Consider the following 25739-nt stretch of genomic DNA (forward strand, 5'->3'; position numbering starts at 1 on the left):
GACTCCTTTCTTGCTGAGTGTGTCTTAGCAGAGCGATAACACACACACACACACACACACACACACACACACACACACACACACACACACACACACACACACACACACACACACACACGCGCGCACACACACGTCAATGCGTATACCTGCACACACACTGTAAAGACATACCCACACATGTACACTGGCACACACACAAGACACTTTTTGCACACGTATGTCTATATATACTGTACATACATGTAAAAACATGCACAAATACATAAAGATATGCAACCACACACACATACACACAAATGCCCACACGTAACAAAAAACCCCAGATGTGTGTACACATATATAGACTATAGTTGCACACACACACACACACACACACACACACACACACACACACACACACACACACACACACACACACACACACACACACACACACACACACACACACACACACACACACACACACACACACACACACAGCTTGTGGTGCCTTGTGAGGACCAAGCTGCACTCTGGTGATAACTGGTGCAAAGCGAAGCCGCTTGACTCGGTGAGAAATGTGATGCTTTGATAAAGAGGCCACCGCCTGCGTGTGCAGCAAACAAACTGTGACCTGAGTCACAAGTGGCCCACAAAGAGTCCACATGAAGTTGATACAAGTGAACTGATCTGGGAGCTGTGATGAAATCAGCCAGCGACAACAGGAACTGATAACGACTGAAACAAGACGGGACGTTACAGCAGCTCCGACTGCTAACTTTTATCAGCCAGTTTTATTCGGAGCAACACATTAAACAAATCTTACTTCTTCAATAAATATCATCAGAAAATTATTGTACGCCACCAATACTTTACCAACTATAACCAGAACTTAACACTTCTAAGTCTCAACTTCACCTTAAATCAGGTCTAAAATGCACAAATTTGATACTTCTTCTTATTAGAATCTCAGTTTCTGTCCTTTTATGTACCCATGACAGTAATAATACACATAAAAACACACATAAGACACTACGTTATCAACATTACTTTCATTTACATTCATTCCCTAAAGACCGACTCTTAACTCAACACCCAAAGTTGTATTTGTCTAATCCCAAAAGGTCCCATTAAATACTTGTGGGCTCCTTCAGGGTGATCCATCGTTTGGAGAATAAAAGGAGGACTGACTCTCTCAGCTCCTCCAGCTCAGATGCTCCTCTGCTAAATGATGCATTCAGTGAAGCCTTTTCCAGCGCTCGTATTAATCAGCGTCTCCGTTTGCAAGAACAGCGTGCGAGTCTGCAGCACTACGAGCGCTCCGGTTGTGTAATTCGCTCATTTTTAGGATTTAGACTGTCATCCCACAGACACATTGAGCATTAACAGGGCATTCATTAAAATAGCACACCCCGGAGTGTTATCTCAGGGCACTTCAAGAGCTGGAAGGTAAAACCCTCGTGTGATTTACCTATGATGAAATATGCAGGAAAAACACTATATTGACCAAAAACACTCATATTTAATCATAATCCAGTTAAAAAAGTCAGTCTACTTTACATGCTGTATTTGCAAAAGAAAACACCCTAAATATGACTGAATAACAGAATTCAGCATATTTATCTGGATGATATCGACAGTGCCTCACCTCAGCAGATGTCATTTTCAGCTGAAAATGCTTTTTTTATATGGGTGAAGTTTTATCACACAACGATTCAAATTTCAATTCCAACAAAATACTAGAAACTCAAGAAAGTGACTTGAAATAGTTGGGTTTTTTTTACCGCCCAAAGGTGTCTGAAATCAAAAAAGAATCTGTTTGTTTCTGGCGAGAGAGAGAGAGAGAGAGAGAGAGAGAGAGAGAGAGAGAGAGAGAGAGAGAGAGAGAGAGAAAACCAAGTAAGCGAAAATCCTGACAGCTGCTGATGAGAGGAGGTTAAAAAGTCGTCTATTGATTGGAGCTTTTTGCTGTTGCAGAGAGACGACTGCATTAGAACGATATTCAGAAATATGATAATACCAATACAGACACTGAAAGTAGTAATACATGTACATACATGTATACATGCAGAACCTGAGCACAAAAAATAAGAAACGTAGTACTTGGAAGATTTCTTTCTATTAAATGTTCTATTACTGAAAAATGGAGCCACTTTTTATAAGAAGCATGCATTTGTGGGATGAGCCTGTCAAAGCAAGACTAACTTTGACGGAGTAAAACAGTAAAACCCCCCCAAATCATTGTAACTTTAGAATAAGATGGATCGCTCCAAATACCACAAGAAATTATCACATCAGAATGAAAATATCTACTTTTTTTCATTTTGCTTGTTGGAAAATAACATTAGAAGGGAAACTTCCCACTTCTTGGTGCCATGAACAGTCGTCATATTTTCTAATGTAAACTCAATTTGCGAGCTTGCGTGGCCTCTTTGGCGCTCAACCCGAACACGCCACTGTAAATGTTCTACTATCGCTGTTCCAATCCTGACCGGCGCCTAAAAGCAAACATCGATTATTCTTATTTAATCACAATGCTGATTATTAAAGAAACGCCTTGCATGCTGAGGGATGTTTGTTTACAGTGAAGAGCAGAATATGCAAATATCACTTGTATATGCACGTTTGTTTTCCTCTTGGTCGGGAGCTGCTTGGAGAGTTCAGCCAGCCGGGCCTGGGGGTTGGGGGGAGGTATGCTTTGAGGATCTTCTCCCTCAAGGTTAATTATGCACTTATTGTAATGTGAAAGTCAGGCTTTTCACCTCAGTGTGTCTGCCTCCTTCAGGGAGGAAATAAAGGGAAATATATAATTATTTCTGCACAATGAGGAAGCGGGCTGGGGGGTGAAGGAGGAGGGGGTGGGGGGGGGGGGGGGGGGTGGGGGGGGGGGGTGGGGGGGGGGGGGGTGGGGGTGAGTTTGCACCTTTGAGCATCTGCAGCCGCGGCTGAGCTGGAGACGGCTTCATGAGTAATCCGGGCTGGATCTGTAAAAATAGTTTGATCTATTTTGGCTCACAGTGGGGTGCGTGTGTGTGTGTGTGTGTGCGTGCGTGCGTGCGTGCGTGCGTGCGTGCGTGCGTGTGCAGGTCGAGTCCAGCCAGGAGAGAATATAGTCTCACTGGATAAAAACATAAAATGGTTCACACTTTGATTTCATCTGAAACAAACTTCCACTATTGCCATTCATTGAAACGGGCCAATCAGAAGAGTGCACGGCTCCGTCAATCACCCTGTTGGTGAAAAGGTCTTTTCTGGTAGTTTTAGTTCAAAACTGTAAGATTTTCTGGAGCTTCGTGCTTATTGAGGAGGAACTGTCTTTATTTCAGTGTTTGAAGCACTGTGGCAGGTCGACTGCTCTGTCGGTTAATTAAGGGTCAATAATCCCAAACTGTGACTCCTGTGGGTTAATATTTTACAGAGAAGAGAAGTTTTGTGAGATAATTCACAGAAGAAACAAAACAAAACGCTTTGTTTTCTCAGGAGTTTAAAGCTTCTCACTGGTTTGATTAGATCAGGAACAGCCAGAAAGACAAATTACAAACAAAGAAGAATGTGTTTTCCATCTCTAGTGTATTTGTGTGTCACGTTTCAGAAAAAACAAAAAAACAAAAATGTTTTTTAGATAAACTAAATCCCAAAACATAATTATTATAATACTACAATGTAGTAGTAGTAGTAAAAGTAGTAATAATAATAATAATTATAATTATAATAATAATAACAACAACAATAATAATAATAATAGTGCTGTAATGAGTATGTGTGTGTTAATTTGCAGTTTCGCAATCACAAATGAAGCATATAAACCAGACTGAAAAGTTTGAAGTTTCAATTAAAATTTATTTGTATTATTGTCTTTTCTCAGTTAGAATAAATTGGAATCGTTTTTCTATTTGTCACGAGTACAATGAATTTGGACGCACTCCGTATTGCAATGAGAGAAAAACTAAAATAATAAATAGCCCATCATCAGTTACTAAGACTACAACTTGTGTGCTTTCCCTGCTCTGCAACCATGGAAACGTGTTCTCAGTCGTCATCAGCAAAGCAGAAGTTAAAGCGAAATCCTGAACCTGCTTTTGTTTAGTGTGATCAGCGGCCATGAGCTTCAGTGTATGGACTACGGTTCTCTTCAGCTTGATGTTAATCAGTGCTGCAGGGGATGTCACTTCTCACAGCGCTGCAGTCATTCTGCAAGTGTGAGTCATTTGGCAGCGCTTTTAGTGGTTGCAACAAGTGTGTGTGTGTGTGTGTGTGTGTGTGTGTGTGTGTGTGTGTGTGTGTGTGTGTGTAGGTTTTTTTTTTTTTTGGAGGTATAGTTCACTAACAGGAAAGAAAAATTCTTCAATCGCCTGGAATGTGTGTTCTGTGTGTTATTTACAAAAGGAGAGGAAAGGGTTAGTTTTTTTGTTGTTGTTTTTTTTTTTTTAAAAAGAAAAGAGAGAGAAGCTGATATCATGAGTGGAAAGCAAATGAAAAGCAAAGCAGGGGTTATGTAACACTGTGGCACCATGGGAAACAGGAAGTGCACACACACATTAAAAAACACACATCCACATGCAAATCGGCTGGAGCACGCTCCCCAGTTCAGTGTGTCTGTGTGTGTGTGTGTGCGTGTGTGCGTGCGTGTGTGTGTGTCATTAAAAAGGACACAAATGAAGACATGAATCTGTAGTTGTGGTAACTCACTGGGGAATCACCTCAGTTAACTGTTCTGTGGTTCAGGTAAAGCGGAGCTTTTCCCGCAAAGCTAAGTGTGTCTGTATTGCGTTTCATTTCCTGAAAAACTCTGCTAAGACTTCCTATAAACCTGTTGTACGCATGGGATGACTCCTCAGAGAGCTAAAATTAAAAACAAGCATTGATCATCAGATTATAACTGCAGTGGATGAATTTCAATTATTGGATCTATTTCATAACCTCTCTGTTCTCAAATGTAATTTTCCTCAGGAAAAGCAAAACACAAGGCTGCATTTCACTAAAGCAAACTGACAATAACTGTTCAAGAAATGGAAATCGAAGACAAAATAAGAAAGAGACATTAAATATTAGTAAAAACACAGAATACAAACAAAAAAGCCGAAGCAAACCTGCACAGGTGTCCTCACTTACCTTGATTAGAGTGACACACACACTCACACACTCACGCACGCAGCTTGATTGACAGCTCCGTCGCTCTCCTGCTGTTTACGTTGTTTAATTACATTCTTGTTAACAATTGAGTGGAATGCAGCGAGTAAACCGTCGCAACGAAAAGACGAAAAGTATTAGTTTTTAATTCATTCATTTTAGACGTCACTCATTTATTCATTTGTACCAGAGATACATTTCACATTTTAGTTATCTGTAATTAATACATTTTTTAAATAACAATTAATCCATTCGTTTTTTTTAATTTAGATTTTTTCATTTAATTGAGTTTGAATGTGTAAATTGTTTTCATCTTTTATATACTTTAGTCATGAATTTCATCGATTAATTTCTATTGCTCTATTATTTATTCTTGAAAATGCATTGGTTCACTTTTTTTTATTCTATTTTAACATTTCATTTAAATGTAATTCTTTAATAAAAATGATTATATTCATTCAGTTCTCTTTTTAATAATGACATTTTAAGGTTATTCAAGAGGTTGCTGCCTTTACAAAACACTCCAGCCTTTGAAAGTAGTTTTTCTTGCTCTATATATTCGTCATTTGTAAAAACTTTGAGTCTTCGTCGTCTCCTACTGGAGGTTTTAGATTTGCCTCTCTTCTCTCTCTCCGCCTCATTTGCACATGTAGATGAAAATGTCTCGTCTCCAACAGGCCAGTGAATTAAGGCGCATAGAGGACGTTATAACTAACCCGGAGACCTTAGAAGCCTCAGATATCAGACGAGACCCGCGACACCTCCACCAAACAACAAACTCCAACAATTCAGAGTTCTGTCGCTCTGACTTGCAGCTGTTGTTTAGCACATTAATGCAGAAACGACTGCGTTTAGTACGCTGTTAGTCTTTCATTTTGATGTGTTTACTTCTGCTGAAGCCTGTCAGACATCATGTCTTTCCTGACTTCTTTTGTGCACATAAAGGCCCGAAGCAAAATAAATCCAGTTAAAAAAAACGTAAATCAGAAACGGGGGGGGGGGGGGGGGGGGGGGGGGGGGGGGGGGTCGTTTTAGTAATAGCAGTGATGCTACTGAGGCTCTTCCTGGGGAAAAATATTTCCTTTTTCACCTCTTTTACAAAAAAACTGATCAAACAGAGACATTTGTTATTAAAGTGTTGCACATGTGCACTTTTTAATAAACAATCTGTCACCCTGAAACTCCTGCATTAGTGGAAAATGTTGGTTTGAAGCATGAATGTACTCAAGCATGCAGATATCCCTTCCCTGTCTGCGTGTTCTCCAGCGTTTGTTTTGTCTCTCCGCAGCCATCAAGGAGAAATACAACGACTGGACCGAGTTCCTGGTTCAGGACTTGACCGGAGCCCGGACGGCGCCGGCCAACCTGCTCGAGGGGGTGAGTGAGTGAGTGAGTGAGTGAGTGAGTGAGTGAGTGAGAGAACCCAGAGGGTGAAATCAGGCAGTTTGTTCAGTAAACCGTTAAATCGATGGAACTGAATCTTTAAGTTCTCATCTTAATCTGCTGCTTCCGGTTGGAGTGACACAGAATCGTCCAATCGTTTCCATATTAACTTGTCAATGTAGTCATAAGATAATAACATATACCGGTAACTAAATTATTATTTATTAAAACATTATTTCTACATCTATACGAACAGACTCAGATAAAGGCCCTGTTTACACGACAACATTTCAAGTGAAAACGCATCGATTGTGCTTTTTCGTTTCAGAAAAGTTTCACGTTTACACGACAACATTCTGAAAACGATGTCCGTTTACAATGAAACAGCAGAAACACTGAAAACGATGTAGTTTTCATGATAGGCCATGAGTCAGCGCTGTTGGTTGTTTTTGTAATGAAATCACACACACACACACACACGGGCAAAGAACAATATGCTATAGACAGGAACAATGGGAGAACACGGACATTCTAGTGGGCAGATGACATGATTGTTATTACGGTGACTGTCGACTATAAAACTACCAAGTCGCAGGAGAACATGGACTGGGAGTCATGACACTCTGGAGGAAACGCTGTTCTTTTTGTCCATCTACTGAGCATGTGCAGAAGAACTGCTAAACACAGCCGTGGTGCCATGTGCAGTAGCAGCGTTTCAGAATAGTTGTTCCCCCCCCGTTTCCATGGAGACGGAGTCAAAGCGTTTTCCAAAAAGCGGCATTTTCAGGGGCTCTTAACATCATTCCGAGAATTGATGCAATGTAAAAAATATGAAAACGGAACAAAATAAATAGATCACTGTCAAGCAATTCAATTAGCTTAAAAACATAAAAAAAACAACGGACACAGTACTCAGTGAAGTGGAGGAGAGTGACTGACAGCAGTTTGCAGTAAACACACACACACACACACACCCACACACACACACACACACACACACACACACACACACACACACACACACACACACACACACGAGCCATATCAAGCTTCTCATCTAATTCTGTTTCCCAGAATGTCAGATTATTGAAACAAGACAGAGAAAGAAGCAGTGAGAAGAAGGAGCACACAATAGAAAGAAAGGAGCCAGTGTTACAGTGTTTAGAAGAAGAATGTTACAAAAAAAATTAAAAAAAAAGAAGCAACCTGACACTTTTTCCTCACATGTGAATATGTTGAATAAATGTTTGTCTAACTATTGAGATTTCCGTCTCAATCAACACTCAATGTGAGCGGGCTAATTAAGCATCCTGCCTGGATGCAGGTATGATCAGGTTTCAGCTTGTTTCTCCTTTAGCTCTGTCTCTTGTGACGCTCACACAGGATGAGGCTTGACTAGTGATGTGTAGAGGAGTTACAAAACAGGATTACAGTTGATGCTTTAAGAGGTAGTGAAGTTACACCACCAGATATTACACATAAAAGGAAACTAGTTACTCAGTAAGGACAATGTGACTGCTCCCCTTCATTACTAATAATGTGACATTAGTGTCAGGCTGAGCTGTAAGCAGTGAAGTTCCATCAGTAAGTGGAGGAAGATGCTCTATAATCTGGATGTCAGAGGAGGAAAATGCTCTATAATCGGAACGTGAGAGGAGGAATATGCTCTATAATCTAAATGTTAGAGGAGGAATATGCTCTATAATCTAAATGTTAGAGGAGGAAGATGCTCTATAATCTGGATGTTAGAGGAGAAAGACGATGTATAATCTGGATGTTAGAGGAGGAAGATGCTCTAGAATCTGGACGTTAGAGCAGGAAGATGCTCTAGAATCTGGATGTTAGAGAAGGAAGATGCTCTCGAATCTATAGCTCTGCACCAGTACTAACTTTATGAGTGAATGAATGACTGCAACTTCCCTCTCCGTCTCCGTCTCCGTCTCAGCCTCTGCGAGGGAAGAACACGGTGGATCTGATCGTTGAGGACTCGGTCCTGGAGCTCCAGGACGCCTCGGACCCGTTCCTCTACTGGCCGGTCCGGGTACTGCAGAACGTTGGGGGGAGGCTGTGCCTAAGATACGCCGGCCTGTCCGAGGAGCAGCGGGCTCACGACGCCTGGCTCTTCTACCTGGACATCAGGCTGCGGCCCCTCGGCTGGGCGCTGGAGAACCAGCTCAGCTTGGAGCCGCCCACAGGTGGAAACTCTCCCCTGTCAGCACATTTTACTGTATTTAGTATACAAACTTTATTTATTTAGTGTTCAAATCATGCATAACCTGTTTTGATTTCCCATTCACACATCGTCTTAACTTTTTTAGATGTGCACGTTGTTTTTAAGATCTTAAATTATCAATAAAATGTCGTTTTTGCTGTAATCGCTCAGAGCTCAGGACACTGAAGAGCGCCCCCGACTGGCAGCAGGCTCTGGAGGACGCGCGACTCGATGGACAGAAGAACCCGCTGCCGCTGGAGGTGTTCAAGGTGACACACAGCTTTTATCACTGTGGGGATATAGATCCGTTTAGTCCACACCTGTCACACTTTAGTAGGTAAAACCATATTTGAGAAACACGACACACAACTTCATGTTCAGGAAGTGAAAATTCAGTTTAGTTCCCAGACTTTCAGTTTGAAGGAGAGCATGGTGGTGCAGTGGATGGCACTGTTGTCTCAGAGACAGAATACATGAACTCAGGCACAGGCCTCGTTTGAGTGACATTTTTCAATGAAAACGCAAAAGTTTCATTGTGTTTTGGAGGTCTCTATAATGTGGACACAGAAAATCAGAAAGAAATCATCAAAATCAGGCCTGAAACGTCTTTGCATGCACAAAAAGGCTCAAATGATCTGAGCTGACTCATTTTCAAAAGTAAAGAGGCTAATAATAGCACGAATAAGTAGCTTACGTAATGAATTACAACCCTGGTTACGAAATCATCCTCAACAGAAGAGGAAACATGACAATGAGGTTTTTTTCTCCTCTTATAATGATGCAGCCGTTTAGTCCTCGAGACCACGAGGCTCAATTTGTACAAACATTACCAACATCCAGTCAAAGCTTCACACATTAATCTCACCGTGATGAAGCGTCCCTCGCTACACGTCCACCCAGCAGAGGTTTGTCTGACCTACATGGTCTCTGCATGCGAGACGGAAAAGTGGAGCACATTCGTCTAAAAGTCTTGACTTTACTGTGTCAGGACCACGTGGACCTGCCCGAGCACTCCTTCAAGAGCGGCATGAAGCTGGAGATGGTCTCTCCGCGGGAGCGGCTGCAGATCTGCCCCGTTTCCGTCACCAAGGTGAGTCCGGACTCTTAGGGAACATGTTTTTTTTAAAAAGAGTACTTAGGATTTGGATTTTCAGGGACGTAAACAGACTTGATGGGTATGCTTAAGGATTCCACAGATTAAAATCTACTGAAAAGAAGATAAAAAAAGTCACTTTTTGACTATTCTCAATGGAAAACTCTGATTACTTTGAATTATGAATCATTAAACTGCTGTCTTTGTGTCGTACCTGAAAACACATGAGTACAATCTGTGAAACAGGAACATCTTACGTTTATTATCATCTCAGGAATTCAGCTGTATAATCATTAAGGAATTTTACAATTGTTGTATTTGTATTGTTCTATTTTTAGATACATCCTGATCACTCATTGACTTTTGAAAGAATAAACTGCTGTGAAATTAAACTGCAGTTTCTGAACTACAAGCTGTTGAATTTAGGTTGTTTTAACTTGAATGACTAAACCTACATTTCCACGTACAGTTTACTGCTAATATTTACATATATAATGGCTGAAACTGCCCTTTTTTTTAAAAGCATGTTTTAACAATTTACGGTGGTGATGTGCTGTTTATTAATAAGGACAAGAAAAATAAAAACTGTTTACAAATCTATCTTGGTCACATTTGTGGCTTCTGATGAAAAAAGTTAATTAAAAATGTCCCATTTCAAACCACCACTGTGATTAATATTGAAACGGATTCCACTCCCATCAGAAAATGATTTGTTTGTGTTTTTCATTAAACAAGAAATATAAATATCAAAAACATTTTTTAGGTCCTTTATAGCTCAGGGTTTTTTTTTTTAATTAAAAAAAATCAGTCAATATATTTCCATTTCTTTTGCTTTAAATGTAAAGATACAGTTATATGTAAACAAATGTTGCTGTTGAGTGAAAAAGAGACATTTGCATACGAAAAAACTTTTTCTGTCTTTCTTTTAAATTCCAGGGGTAAGTTTATGTAAAAATAACCCCAACCCAAAACAAATCAATATTCTAGTTAATAAAATGTGAATATATATTCCAGAAAATGTTTAGAAATATCAAGATATTTCAAGTATGGCCGGTAGGAAGGCCGTTACAAGGAAGTGGATGAAACTAGAAAAACCAGTAGTGGAGGAGTGGGTTGATATTTATGAGGTTTTTAAGACAGAGAGAATTACATTTACCATAAAACTGCAGCACATTGCGTTCTTGAAAAGATGGATCAGGTATGTTAAACCATCTTTTGTATAATGTTAAAGGGTAAGGCTCTTTTTTCAGGTTCTTGCCAGGTTTACTTCATGTTTAAAGTTTCCCTTTTTTAATATTACAAAGGTGTTCCCTGTTTCCCTGATCTAGGGAGTGTAGTTATTTAGTTGGAAGCTTTTAGTAAGAATGTGTATTTTAACATGGTGGAAGGACCAATAATTCATCTCAACTATTTATATAGTTTTGGATGTTTTATGGAGATTCAAATGTAATGTACTAATTAAAATGTAATGTACAGCTGAATGTATTTCAACCGTTTTAACAGAGACTCAAACTAAAACATTGAATGGCTTTAAAAATGTTTGTGCAGGGAGATTAAAATTGAATTAAAGTTGAGCCAGGAGCGTCTCTGATTAAAAAAAACTAGTTTTGAAGCACTATTAACTGAGGTGTGTCCGTCTCTCCCTCCAGATCTACAATGAGATCTACTTCCAGGTGACGCTGGACGATCTCTCCGCGGACGCCCAGCCTCGCTCGGTGGTGTGTCACTCTGGCTCGCCGGGCATCCTGCCTGTGCAGTGGTGCCTGAAGAACGGCGTGAGCCTGGAGAGGCCGCGCGGCAGTGGCGGCGGGCCGGACTTCGACTGGGCCGACTACCTGAAGCAGAGCGGGACGGAGGCGGCGCCTGACGCCTGCTTCCCCGACGTAAGAACTCCAGCCGGAATCTCAGGGATTTCTCGTTTCATGTCCGGAAATCCTTTCATGATATCCAGAAGACTCTGAACCTCCCGGAAAGCAAAGAAACAAAGCTCGGTGCTGTTTGACCGTCTGATCCCAAACAGGATTCACCAACATTTGCAACATGAGTTCCAGTCATTGCACATTTCAGTTAAAATTCCTTTTCTTAAGAAGGTTTTTATTTATAAGATTCAGAAAAAGTTACAAATTTGAAATAGTATACTTTTTTGCTCTCACAACCAAAACACATGCCTGCTATGCCAACTAGTAACTCCAATAATAGATCCGCTCTGGACCAGGTTCTCCTCGTTTGCCTATAATGATGAATAATTAATATCTTCTCAATAACTGATGTTACATTTTGCGGCAGTTCCTGAGGACAGAACCACGATCTTTACCTCACATATCAGAATCAATCATTGCCGTTCATACCATCAGACAGGTTCTTCCTGTGTGCCCACAAAACATCCTCAAAATCACCAAACTTTTCACTACCAGCCAGAAAACACAGGAGCTAATGCAAAATGTGACGGTAAACTCTGTGGAATCTACGTATAAAAAACACAAAATTACAACAAAATCAGACAAAACCTGCATTCTGGTCCCTTTTAAAGAAACTTATAGACATACAGGTGGATGAGTGTGTCTGTTTTTTAGATTATGTTTTTACTTAAAACTATATTAGCTGTGTGTGTTCAAATATTTATGTGTCAGTGAGTGATTGGACTGTATGCTATAGCTGACAGTCTTTAATTAACCTGTGAGACAATGAAAGAAGCAGAAAATCAAGAACTTTTAATTCTGAAAATTATGATGTGTGATGCTAAGATCTGCAGGATCAAAACAGAAAATAAGCACAAAACACTTTTGATGCATTTTCAGCTTGATGTGACTGAATATTTTCTCTCTTCAAACTATATTTCATGCATATTTTCAGATATTTCTTTGCCAGCAAATGATCATTCTTTATACAGAATCTTATTCTGTATAAAGGTGGCACTTTCAATTAGACCCGTCTGAACAGTAAAACATGCAGAACAAAAAAGAGCAAACTTTTCACCAAGAAAATCCAAGAAATTATATTTAAAAATTAAGAAAAAATAATGAATCTTAACTTGTCACTAAATTCTGCAGGATATCAAAAGAAAAGTCAGAGAAATGACTCCAACTGCACATGAAACCTGCATTATTTAATAATAATATATATATATTTTTTGTGGATAATACAATGAGAGAATGTCTGACTAAAAAGCATATTCCATACTCATTTTATAATATTGTCATATCAAAGATATCACTGAAGAAATACTGTGTATATTTAAATAAAAATGTTAGATTAAGACATGTTTTAGGTTTTCAATCTGTAAAATGTGACACAGTTTTAAAAGAGTTGTGTGACACAAGGAAACATGATTAGATATGTGATGTGTGGCTCTAAATTCTGCAAAATAGAAATAAACACACTCGCACGACCTTAGTGAAATGTGCATTTAAAAAATATTTTTTTTAAAAGGTGATTGTTAAAGAGAAATTAGGATGAAATAACTTGTCTGGTAATGGGAGCCTGGCTTTAAGTGACCTGAGGTTAATAATAATTGTCCTGAATATGAAATCAATTCTCTTTGTTCTTTGTGTGTGTGTGTGTGTGTGTGTGTGTGTGTGTGTGTGTGTGTGTGTGTGTGTGTGTGTGTGTGTGTGTGTGTGTGTGTGTGTGTGTAGACGTGGCAGAGCAGAGGCTTTGCCAAGGACATGTGGCTGGAGGCGGTGAACCCTCACCGGCCGGCGGAGGTGTGTGTGGCTCAGATCACACAGGTCAGAGGACGCCTGCTGTGGCTTCGACTGGAAGGTAGTCACGTGTGTGTGTGTGTGTGTGTGTGTGTATGTGTGTGTGTGTGTGTGTGTGTGTGTGTGTGTGTGTGTGTGTGTCTGTGTGTGTGTGTGAGGATTAATCAGCCCCTCTCCTGACTAACTCACCTGTCTGCAGGTGTGCCGAAGCCTCTGTCAGAGATCATCGTGGATGTGGAGTCCACCGACATCTTCCCCGTGGGCTGGTGTGAGGCCAACTCCTACCCTCTGACTCCCCCACTCAAAGCTGTGTGTACGTACACACACACACACACACACACACACACACACACACACACACACACACACACACACACACACACACACACACACACACACACACACACACACACACACACACACACACACACACACACACACACACACAGGTTTATAAACCTTGGAGGGATGACTTCATGCCACATGTCTCTCTCTCTCCTCCCTGCAGGCCAGAAGCAGAAGAAAATAGCAGTTGTCCAGCCGGAGAAACAGTAAGAACGATGAGCTTTTATCTAAAATTGATCACACCTCAGTCCTCCAGCTTCTCACGACGTTATTTCATCATTATTGGGATGAAAATAGAGATTTCTGTGCAGTTTTCCTGTGCGATCCATTTACAGTAATTGAACTGAAATTAGTTATGCATGTGATAATACGATAATAATCCTGCAAGTGTGCGTGTGAATTCCCAGTGTTTGAGCACTTAGCAAAGACTTGCAGGCACGTTTGATCATAATCAAGATTTGTAAAGTTATGCCTGAGATCACTGAGCACCAGTGAAGTGCTACATGGAGATTTGTAGCTCACCAGCCAGAGTGCAGGCCAAAAGAAAGGCAGTACTGAGTGAGCCTGCGAGTCTGCACCAAGGGCAAAAAAGCCCATAAATGAGAGGACTGTCTGAGGTGGAGGTGAAGACACAGACAGTTACAGCTCCTTGTACACACACACACACACACACACACACACACACACACACACACACACACACACACACACACACACACACACACACACACACACACACACACACACACACACACACACACACACACACACACACACACACACACATTTAGCTATGCACATACCAATCATATTATGCATACATAAATCTATTTATGCATGCAGAAATTCTAATATACAAATCTAAGTATGCACACACACACTCACACACACTGCTGCTATATTAGCCCACAGTGTTCAGTTATAGACACCAGAACTGAAAAATCTGTCACCTGATATAGGTAGGACTAAACCACGGCTGTCATAGGGCTGGAAAATAGCTTCACAGTTTGTTTTTTTTTGGGGTTTTTTAGTCTTTCTGTCCTTCACCTGTGAGAAAAATCACAACAAAAGAGAATCTTGAAAAAGCCCCAGGCTTCTCTTTGTGTCTCCTCTGTGTCACAGACATTAATTGAAACTGTGGCTTTTTAGAGGAGGAATTGCTTTCCTGTGGCGCTGATTGATTTTGTTGACGAATGGCGAGTTTGTTGCTCCAGTTGGCGGCGAGCGAAGCCCCAGGAGTATGAGGGGTGGGGGTGGGGGTGGAGGGATGATGTCTGGGGCAGCACTTTGTCAGACCTCTCATCCCAGCGCGAGGCCCATTCCTCACCATCAGGGGGAATCCTTTCATCAATCCCCCGCGTGGCTGAAGTCCCGGCGGTTTTGCGGATCGAACTCTCGGTTTCTACGTTGTTTCCTGTTCGATGAGCTCGGTGGGATACTTTCATTGATTAGCCTGATTGGATTGATTGCCTTTGTGTCCTCCAGGTTGGCTCCGTCCCTGCCGGCGGAGACGACTCCCGTCAACCACTGCCTGCCCGTCGCCGTGGAGCCAGGTAACAGGAAGCGACATCACACGACACGTAGCTGCAGTAATCAATGATAATGAGCTGCCATGGAGAGGGAGCTGAGGGGAAACCCTCCTCATCAGCCGGTGGTTTAGGGCTGGTTACCGCAACGTTTTCAAGTGAAAACGCTAAACTTTGGTTGAGTTTTGGGCGTCCGTTTACACGACGACGAGGCTCGGCGTCACTGAAATCGCAACTGTTAACACGGTTCCTAAGGTGGAACTTTTTGGAAACGCTTGGGTTCATTGAGGTGTAGATGGTGGAAATGCTGCTACTGCTCATGCACACAACGGCCGTAGTAAAACGTTGTTCTGCACATGCTCAGTAGATGGACAATAAGAACAATGATTCCTCCAGAGTGTCATGACTCCCAGTCCATTTTCTCCTGGACTTGGTAGTTTTATAGTTGACAGTCACTGTAATAACAATTCAACTTGGTCGTCTGTCCATACGAACGTCCGTATATCCCATTGTTAATGTTTAGAGCGTTTTGTTCTTTGCGCACGTGTTTGTCGTTTCATTACAAAACCAACCGACGGCACCTACACGTGGCCCTACATGCTAACTACACCATTTTCAGCCTTTCTACTGTTTTCCATGTAAGTGGACATCATTTTTAACGCAATCCCTTTCTGAAATGAAAACTCTAAACGGAGCCTCCCGTGTTACTTTTAAGAACTCTTTTAAAATGCATGTAAGAAGAACGTAATCCCATGGTACGAGTGAAAGTAACTATATTAATCATCTCCCACCATTAGGCCTCTCCTGATAATATCCACGCAGTTATATCACAATATATAATGTCGAAACTTTAATTTCAGGTGAAGACGCTCTAATTTTGAAGAAAGACTCACCAACACGCTGCAGCATTCATTCAAAGCCACTGAGGCAAATCAGCGGCTAATGTCAGGACAGGGTGAGCTCAGGGTCAGCGGGGCTCATCTCCACGAGTAAACAGGAGTTTAAACAGGAGATGACAGCTTCGGAGAATGCTAATGCTGTTATACTTTAGTAATTATATCTTTTTATCCAGGATATGAGACATTTTGAAACTGAGCCTGGTTTGCAAATAAAATCAAAAATACAATAAAAATGTTAATTTGTATATAATGTTGTGAGAGTTTCAAGTGGGGCTAAAGAGCTGCAGGTTATTCATCGGTCAACATAACTTATCTGTCCACCATCTTTGCAACTGACCCACAAACATCCCGAGTATTACTGCTTGAACAGTAATACATGTTTGTTATCTAATGGATTCCCTCTTTGCAAAATTCTATTAAAATACTATTAATCCTAAATATACTACTATATTATAGTTATAAAATTATGTTGTTGCTCATTAGATGAATAAACACACCATAGACCGTGTATGCAAAGTTTTAACACTGCAGTACAAAACGTCTATAAATATTCCACATGCCATCCGCGTCCATGTTTTTGTTCTCCGACAGTGGAAACAAATGTCCGTCCTTGCGGCTCCATTTTGCTCTTTGTTTCATTTCCTCCCGGCTGAAAGGTTTATTGTATCTTCTCTTACAAAACAATACGTTACTTATGCACATGTGTGGCATTATTCTCATGTGCTGGCTGGATGTTGTACAAGAAACGGCTTTTATCAGGGAGCTGAAACATTTTGCTGATATCAGATTGGATTCGAGTGCGGCTGCATCGGGAGAACTGTGGGTTTGTTTGGCTTTTTATCAGCTGGAAACAGAAGAATTCTCCTCCCACAAACTTGGGAGACAGAACGGCAGCGTTCTCCATTTAATCACGTTAAAAGTGCCTTCAAAGGGAATCTGGCTCCTCCTGAATGTAAAATACAGGTTTTACACACAATCACAAGCGAGCAGGTTTGAGATGAACCCGGAGGTGAAACGTGCGGTAAATCACCGAACGAGTGCACGCAAGTTTCATTTTAAATTTTTCCTGAATACAGTAGCAGGAATCAGGTACTTCAGCATTCTTTGAAAGGCGTGCGGTTAAAAGAAGGGTGTTATTCGGGTGTGTTCCTCTTTTGTTTTCACTTCCAAATGTGGCTAAATGTTTAAAATAACTCGGCTCAGCCGGGCTTTTGTTTGAATCTGTTGCGCTCTTGTGACTTGTGTGTGTGTGTGAGTGTGTGTGTGTGTGTGTGTGTGTGTGTGTGTGTGTGTGTGTGTGTGTGTGTGTGTGTGTGTGTGTGTGTGTGTGTGTGTGTGTGTGTGTGTGTGTGTGTGTGTGTGTGTGTGTGTGTGTGTGTGCGTGTGTGCATAGTCAGCTGGGATCAGCCCACCCTGGGTAGGAGGTATAAAAGGAGATGGATAAATATTATCATGACCAGGGGTGTCAAACGTGAGGCCCACATGAGGCTCCAATCCAGCCAAACCACCAAGACAATAGTAAAAATGTCAAAGAAAACAGTTTTTTTTAAAACACCTTTCTTCACAGTTGTGAACACAACACAACACTGAGACCTGAGCTGAGATGTCGGTGACGCTGCCATGAAAGATAATAAACTAGCACTCACCTCAAAGCCATGCTGTCAGGGTGAGATTGTAAAAAAATACCCATAATGCAACAGCTATAGGAGAAGTTTTCGGGACAATTCACTTCATTTTGCACCTGAAGGTTTCATTAAAATTCCCTTTGCTGCCAAGGAGGTTATGAAAATGATTTGTCTGTTAACAAGATATCTCAAAAACTAATGAGCGGGTCTTCATGAAAATTGGTACACGTGTGCATTTTGATCAAAGGAAGAACCCATTAAAATTTAGGTGGTGATCCAGATCAAAATAATTGTTACAATAGAATATATTTATCTTGCAGTATATTGTATTGGCAATTAAACTGGATGTGGAATACAGTATTTGTCATACAGTATGTGTCTACCTTTGGCAGAGGTCTGACATCTCTGATTGCTCTTGCATTGAGACTGTAGTCATTTTCTGTAGAAATTGTTTTGAATTTGCAAATACATCAACATTTTCATCCTGTATATTTGGCGCCACTACAAAGAAAAACCTAAAAGTTTAAATGTAAAGGTTATTATGGCACCATTTTACCAGTTAAGACAAAAGACGGACTGTATATGGAGCCTGAACTAAAATGAGTCGGACACCTCTGGGTCAAATCGTCCGTTAGTCTTTCAGCCATGTTAGTAAAGCTTTGAGTCCGTATTATTTTCTTTAAATGAAATTGGTTTACTAAGTAAAGTAAGTAAGTAAAGTTTATTTATAAAGTGCTTTTCACCAATAGAAATCACAAAGTTACGTACATAAAATGGGTGCAATAAGAACAAAACGTAAGAATTTCATAAACTCCAGTAAAAGCGAAGGAGTGATGTGGGCTGTTTTGGGGGCCGAACTTCTCAAAAGTCTTGCAGCTGAATTTTGTGTGAGCTGAAGTCTGTCGAGGACGGTCTTATTAAAGCAAGTGAGAATAGAATTGCAGTAGCCGAGGCGAGATGAAATGAAAGCATAGATGATCATTTCAAGGTCTGATTTTGACGGCAAGATGTTTGTTCTTTTAAGGCAAAAAAAAAAAAAGACAATTCAGGCTTTTGTACTTTCTTAAAAGTCCTTTTTTTAACAGTGTAGCGAAGACTAACCTGATGGATTTAAAGAAAACACAAAACGTTCTTATTTGGTAGTGACCTCTGCTGTTCATTTACCTTCCAGGTGTCGCCAACGGACGATACTGCTGCTCCAAGATCTTCGTGAACCACCGCTGCTTCTCAGGGCCGTACCTCAACAAGGGGCGCATCGCCGAGCTGCCGCAGGCGGTCGGACCCGGGAAGTGCACGCTGGTCCTCAAAGAGGTGTGTGTGTTGGGGGGAGTTAATCAAAGTGGGGGTGGAAGGTGGAGGGCGAGGCGGCGATGTCTAGTTAACCACCTGCAGCTTCCCAGCAGTGCCTTCATTTTAATGTGACGACCTGTCTGTCAGGTGTGTTTACTTTAACAAGCAGCCTCCTGATTTCTCTGGGGACTGTTTGTGCACGTGTGCGAGGGGTTATCCGTTTTATTTTGTTTTTTTTGATGCCGCTTCATGTATGTCTGTGTGTGCACTCGCTTGTGATTTCTCTCGAGTAGTGTTCACTTGAACCTGGAGGGTTTTTTTTCTTTTTCTTTCTCCAGCTGCTGAGCATGCTGATCAACGCCGCCTACAAGCCTGGACGAGTCCTGAAGGAGCTGCAGGAGCTGGAGGATCAGAGCTGGGACTGTCAGGAGGAGACCCTCAAAGCCAAGTGAGGAGAATATTTAATATATATATATAATTTGATTCACCGTTTTTCTATTGGTTTCCCCCTCAATCCTTTATAGGAGACTGAAGTGCCGTTCTATACTTCAAGTATCTTCAAAAATAAACCACTACATGCAACCTGTACAATCCAATCTTTTGCATAAAACTGAACAAAATCACACATATTTCACATTTTCCTCATTAAACCTGGGTTTAAAATAATAAAATAAAAATAAATTACATATACATTATTGCAGGGGTGTAAAACATAAGGCCCGGGGGCCAAAGCCGGCTCACAAGGGGTTCCAATTCGGTCAAACCACCATGACAATTTTTAAGAAAATATTGAAATGTTTGGTTTTGGGGGAAATGCAGACATTTTCATCATGTGTAAAACATAAAAGTTTAAATTCAATTTACCAGTCCAGCCATTCAAGATGAAACTGGAATGTGTGTGGCTTCTGAACGAAAATGTGTTTTATTGTCTCAGAGTCCACTCGCAGCCTCCTTTGAATATTTGATGCTTTTTTTTTTTTTTTTTTTTTTGTTTGTTGCTTTGTGTAAAGTCTGCATTTTTACGCCAGCTGCACGGAGGCAAGCTTCTCCCGGGCGCAGGGCTGCTTGCTCAGTGTTGTCTCATCGGAACGGCCCACTTTAGGGGTTTTTTTGGGGGCTGAAAGGAGGAAGAATCGGACAGTCACGGCTTGTGAGTCACCTGTGATGGCCTGAAGAGCCCAGCAATCACGTTCAGCCTGCGAGGAGTTACTTTAAATTTTTCCGGGGCATCCACCGCCCAGAGAGCCAATTTATTCCTGACCGGTTAAGGACACAATGCAGCTCAATTAATCCACAATAGAAGGTGTAACGATTTGATCACGGGCGAAAACGCAACTTTTTCAGCTCACCTTGCCTGATCTCATCCGCCGTTGTGAAATTGACCTGGGTCATTTTCACCAACTGGATGGTGTGAAAGTCTAAAAAAAACAGCAGGCAATCCTCTTTGATATATGAAAGTACAACCAATCGTTGTCCTCATACATGAACAAGTGTAATTACCACTACTCTTTTGCCCTCTTCTCAGATATAAAGGGAAAACTTATCGCTCCACTATTCGGATCGTCCGCCTCGCCGACCAGATCCCAGATTTCTGCCGTAAAGTGTGCGTGAAGCTGCAGTGCTGCCAGAACCTCTTCAGCCCCGTCCTGGTGACCGACAAGTGCTCCGAGAACTGCTCCGTCCAGACCAAAACCAAATACAGTGAGTGGAGGTTCCAAACCAGGGCCGCAGACCGGTTCAGGTTCGGAGCTCGACGTTCTCTCTCTTTGCAGCGTATTACTACGGGAAGAGGAGGAAGCTGTCCAAGCCGGCGGGAGGGGAGGACACAGCCGAGGGAGAACTGACCAAACCGGCACGCCGCAGGAAGAAGAGGAAATCTATCTTTGTTCAGAAGAAAAGACGCTCGTCTGCAGTGGACTACACTCCCGCGGGCTCCCCACAGGTGAGACAGTCCTCATCACAGTTTGTCTTCCATCTTCAGGCCTAAACCGTCATGATGCATTCAGACGGGAGAGGAGGTGCAGAGCTTTACTGCTGCATATATGCACATACCTGCCTCCGGGTGGAGAGATTTATTGTATACGCCACCTAAAAATAGCAGCCTCACTCTGCAGCACTCGATTATGTTACAGTCCATCTTGTAATCTCCCGTGTTTCCGGCACACAGATGCTTGAACCTTTAAAAAAAAAAAAAAAGAAAAGAAAAAAAGAAGTGTAGGCAACACAATCTGGGGACAAGAGTAGCCTGAGGGAGTGAGCATCCCATGCACCTCGACGCCACAATCCCACCAGCTCCACGTCAGATCGCTGAACTCTTAAGCTCAAAATCAGCTTTTTGTTTGCACTGATGATGGCTGCGAGCTACGGAGGAGGGTGGATGTCAGGAAGGAGGCGACGCAACAGACACGAGCTGAGATAACAACGTTGCGTCAGAGCTGAGCGCCTGTGTGGAAAAGTCAAGAGTTCAGACGCAGAGTGAAGCACGGAACAGGCCAAAATTGGGAAATTTCATTAAGAAGACGATATAGAAGCATCTGGAACCAGGATGTAAGTCACTACAGAACATATAAGGTGTTGAAAGGAGCTCATTTAAAATTTACTGGCAAAAAGAAGATGGAACCGGCAATAAAAAGCTTCAAAATGGGAGGAGCATTGTGCAACTAGTTGGGTTGATTTGGAAATATTCCTTTGAATGCTAATAGAAAAATAATATAATATATTAAATCAGGAGTTTACGTAACATGGCCAGATCTTGAAATCTGCAGAAAAGCAGCAACCTTCAAAATTAAGAATTTAAAGAAGCAAAGAGATAAAACGGAGTTGGGAAAGTTTACAGACATGAAACTGTATTATTAATGACCGTGACTCCCGGTTGGGGGCCTTTCGAAGTAGAGTGTGGATGTCCTCCATCAGACATAAACAACTCTCGCCTCTCGTTCACCTCGCAGGACAGTGACGAAGGCGACGAGGACGATGAGACGCCGCTGCAGTCGGGGAGCGAAGGCACGAGCTCGGAGCCCCGCGACGACCACACCGACGCCTCGTCCGTGGAGGTGGCCAGCAGTCGTCCTCGCCGCGCCGCCACGCTGCGCAGGGCCCGGGGCACGGGGAGCGCCACGGCCAGCCAGGAGGCCCCCGGGGGGCGCCGGAGGTCCACTCGCTCGCTGTCTGCCAGCAACCAGAACAAGTATCAGCCGGCCAAAGGACAAGACGTGAAGGTGAAAACAAGACGACTGACCGCGGGCACACACTGGAAATGTGATTGTGGGGGGGAATTAGCCAAATTAGCTCGACTGAAATCGTTTCGCTTTTCCACGGCAAAGTTTGGAAAATTTTCATGTTGGGCCACTAGTGGGTGCTGTTGGTTGTTTTTGTAATGAAACTGAATGTTATAGAGACGGGGCCTTAATAAGCACATCCAGTCTGAAGTTATTTGCTGAGTCATTTCAGCTTTTTGCCCTTTTGGAGATTTTGCAGAAACAAAGAAGTGCAATAAAGGAGTAACGCATGCAGAGTGAATAGTGCTTCACTCTCCGTTGAAACAGTGAATAAAAGCGAGTGTGAATCGGGGCAAACAGAAAATCCAGCTATGGAGGGAAATTAATTAACAGGAGGAAGTTTCTGTAATAGTGTGATGTGTGTTGTGCGTCAAGGTGGAGGAGGAGGAGGAAGAGGAGGAAGGTCAGCTGGTGCTGGACAGAAACCCTCTGGAGTGGAGCGTAGACGAAGTGGTCCAGTTCATTAACTCCACTGACTGTGCGTCTCTGGCCAACATTTTCCAGGAGCAGGTAAACCGTCTCAGCTTCCTCTTCTTTATTATAACTTGTCAGGTTTTTTGTTTGTTTCACTGCTGAAATAGTGTCACAGCCATTTATATGATCCATGACATGAATACAAATGACTTCCATTGAAAGCTGGATAGAGAATCGAACCACCAACTTTAGGATTGGGAGGCAACCCACTTCACCAACTGAGCCACAGTCGCCTCAGTCTACATTCACTGATTTACCTTTTGTTTCTCGTCATTGATGCAGCAGATGCGTCAAAATAATATGACTGCAGCACAAAACTACAAGAAACTGACAGAAGTACAGAACACATACAAAATGAAATACAGCATTTGGTAAACCAGGAGATTTAAAAAAAGAAAGGAAAAAAAACAGCTAGATGATGGTGATCTTCTTAAAAATATATGCAAGTTGGTTGTTTTAAAATATGAAGCATTTGTGGAAACCTGGATTCCTTTGAAAAAAAGAAATCAAACAATAAAAATTCTAATACAAGCACCAAAATGGTGTAGACACTCATTTATAGGCAAATAGTTTAACTTAGATTAACAACGTGAATTTGACAAGGTTTGCCACATTTTACTGCTGGATTTTGCTCCATGGGCTCATTTAAATGATTTTAGCAATGAAGTTTGTGTTTTGGACTTGGAAGAAGTCAAATTTATTATCTAATATTTTGTGCTGCAGTAAAATAAACTGAACCAGAAAGTTACATAGAATAGAATCGAATCAAATAGATCAAATTAAATCAGTCGATCCCAGAGGGAAATTATTTTACAGCATTGTGCCACACAGAATAGAACATAATAAAATAGAGTTAAGATATTTATTTGTATTTATTACTATCAAAGAAAGAAAGAAAGAAAGAAACAGATTGGAAGTCGAGAAGACTATTAAGTATATTGACAGAAAAAACCCCACTATTCACATATTTACAAACGGAAACTAACAGAATGAGGCAGAACTGATGATGTAGAAAGTAAAGAAAATGTCGGAAGCTGTCAGACAGGACAGGAAAACGGCCTGAACCTCTGCAGGAGAGCGATGAGGTGTTGAGCCGCCGTGTGTGTTTGTCCTTCCAGGACATCGACGGTCAGGCCCTGCTGCTGCTCACCCTGCCCACCGTGCAGGAGTGTATGGACCTGAAGCTCGGACCCGCCATCAAGCTGTGTCACCACATCGAGCGCGTCAAGGTGGCCTTTTACAGACAGTTCGCCAACTGAGCGGAGGGGACGACCACCGAAAGGACTTTTCTGTGTGAAGACGTTTCCCCCACGCCAACACGGAGCCGCTTCCACGTGACTCTGAGAAGCTCCAAACTCATTTCTGAAGACTTTTGTTTCTTGCTTTCCTCATTATTTGTGATCGATTTCCCTCATAGCGATTTAAGTTCAAGAAGAAGTTTCTCCCCATGTTTCTTTTGTGTGACTGTAACTGGTCCTGAAAAAGTATATTGGAAAAATATTTAACAAACCAAGGAGTAATATATTTGGAATATTTATTGTGTTCCCTATTTATGAGGAATGATCTATGTATTTGGACGCGGAGAGATTAATTGGAGAGCTCTATTACGATCGGTATGAAGTTAAAACAGGAAGCAGGATGATCTAGATGACGGTGTTTTTCTTCTTCTCATTGTTACAAACATGAAACAATCATGGAAGCGATTTTGTGTCCATCTATGCAAACGTGTTGCAGATATTTTTGATATGTGAGAAAATAAATTTCTATTGATTTTTAACTTTTTATCACACGTTTTCTTCTTCTCACTGAGTATTTCGACTCCCCTCGTAGATTTGATAAAACACACACGTGAAGTACAACATTTTGAGTATTCACAGCAGATAGAGTAGCACTGCTTTTCCTCTACTGCAAACATTTCAAGTAACTTTACCTTTAGCTTTCGTCTTATTTATTTTTAGACATGATGCTGAAAGTAAAGCTAATCACTTTAGTTTCAGTGTCCCTTTAAGCTTTATTTTTTTTATATAATCTTAACCGTCGTGCTAAAAGTGAAGCTAATGAACTTCACAATGAAGTTTTCTTTAAGCTTTACTTTGAGCTTTTTACCATTTATATAAAAATTATGCTTAAAGTCAGGCTTACGAGTTTGAAAAGGGGGCTCCTCAAACTGGAAGATTATGATAACAATTTCCAGTAAATGACAGTAAATAGCCAGCATTCAAAAGAATAAATACGCCGTGTCAGAAATACAAAACAAAGTATTAACCGATCTTTCTAACTGCTACTTTGACAAGAAGTGGGACTCGGGTCTTAAAGTTGTGAGTTTGATTACAGCCGCGACATTACAGCACTGTGTTGACATCACTACGTTCAATTGGGCAGAAAGTTGAAATAAAGTGACCAGCGGGTTCCAGTTCATCAAACAACAGCGACATTCAAACTCCATTAGCAGCGTGTTTTATAGGCAGGCAACAGTTCACGTTGGCAAAATAACGGTAATTACCCCCTTCTGTTACCGCGATAGCTGTTTGGTGTAGAAGCACAATTGGAGGCAAGGCTGTGTTGGACACACCGACACACACATACTTTGAATGGAGTCACTCTCAATAAAAGCTACCTTATACTGTTGCCTGGCAACCCCATATCAAACGTCTGCTTTGCATGATTTTCTTTATTTCTCCCGGTTGAATACAAACTAAGTGGTGACAGGCGAGGAGTAAACAGCCGATGTTCCTGTCGCGGTTTTAATCGGCTCACGTCCACGTGACGGTTCAACATATCGAGACGTACGGAGAGACGACTTT

The 25739-nt window shown here is 41.6% G+C and overlaps 1 protein-coding gene across 2 annotated transcripts in view; it reads left to right on the forward strand.

Moving 5' to 3' along the window:
* Positions 1-25576, forward strand: part of sfmbt2 (Scm like with four mbt domains 2) — a 47415-nt gene extending 21839 nt beyond the window's left edge. For both annotated transcript variants that reach the window (XM_080491752.1, XM_080491753.1), the window contains 16 exons: positions 6398-6486; positions 8438-8687; positions 8876-8973; positions 9693-9794; positions 11447-11680; positions 13433-13559; positions 13698-13811; positions 14007-14049; positions 15329-15396; positions 19065-19204; positions 19522-19631; positions 20709-20884; positions 20956-21125; positions 22132-22401; positions 22837-22971; positions 24054-25576. In XM_080491752.1, the coding sequence (XP_080347878.1) occupies positions 6398-6486; positions 8438-8687; positions 8876-8973; positions 9693-9794; positions 11447-11680; positions 13433-13559; positions 13698-13811; positions 14007-14049; positions 15329-15396; positions 19065-19204; positions 19522-19631; positions 20709-20884; positions 20956-21125; positions 22132-22401; positions 22837-22971; positions 24054-24194 (2267 nt within the window). In that variant the 3' untranslated portion in view covers positions 24195-25576. The remainder of the gene's footprint in view (positions 1-6397; positions 6487-8437; positions 8688-8875; positions 8974-9692; positions 9795-11446; positions 11681-13432; positions 13560-13697; positions 13812-14006; positions 14050-15328; positions 15397-19064; positions 19205-19521; positions 19632-20708; positions 20885-20955; positions 21126-22131; positions 22402-22836; positions 22972-24053) is intronic.
* The last annotated feature ends 163 nt before the right edge of the window (positions 25577-25739 follow it).

Source organism: Lipophrys pholis (genome assembly GCF_963383615.2).
Source record: "Lipophrys pholis genome assembly, chromosome: 22".
Classification (NCBI taxonomy): Eukaryota; Metazoa; Chordata; class Actinopteri; order Blenniiformes; family Blenniidae; genus Lipophrys; species Lipophrys pholis.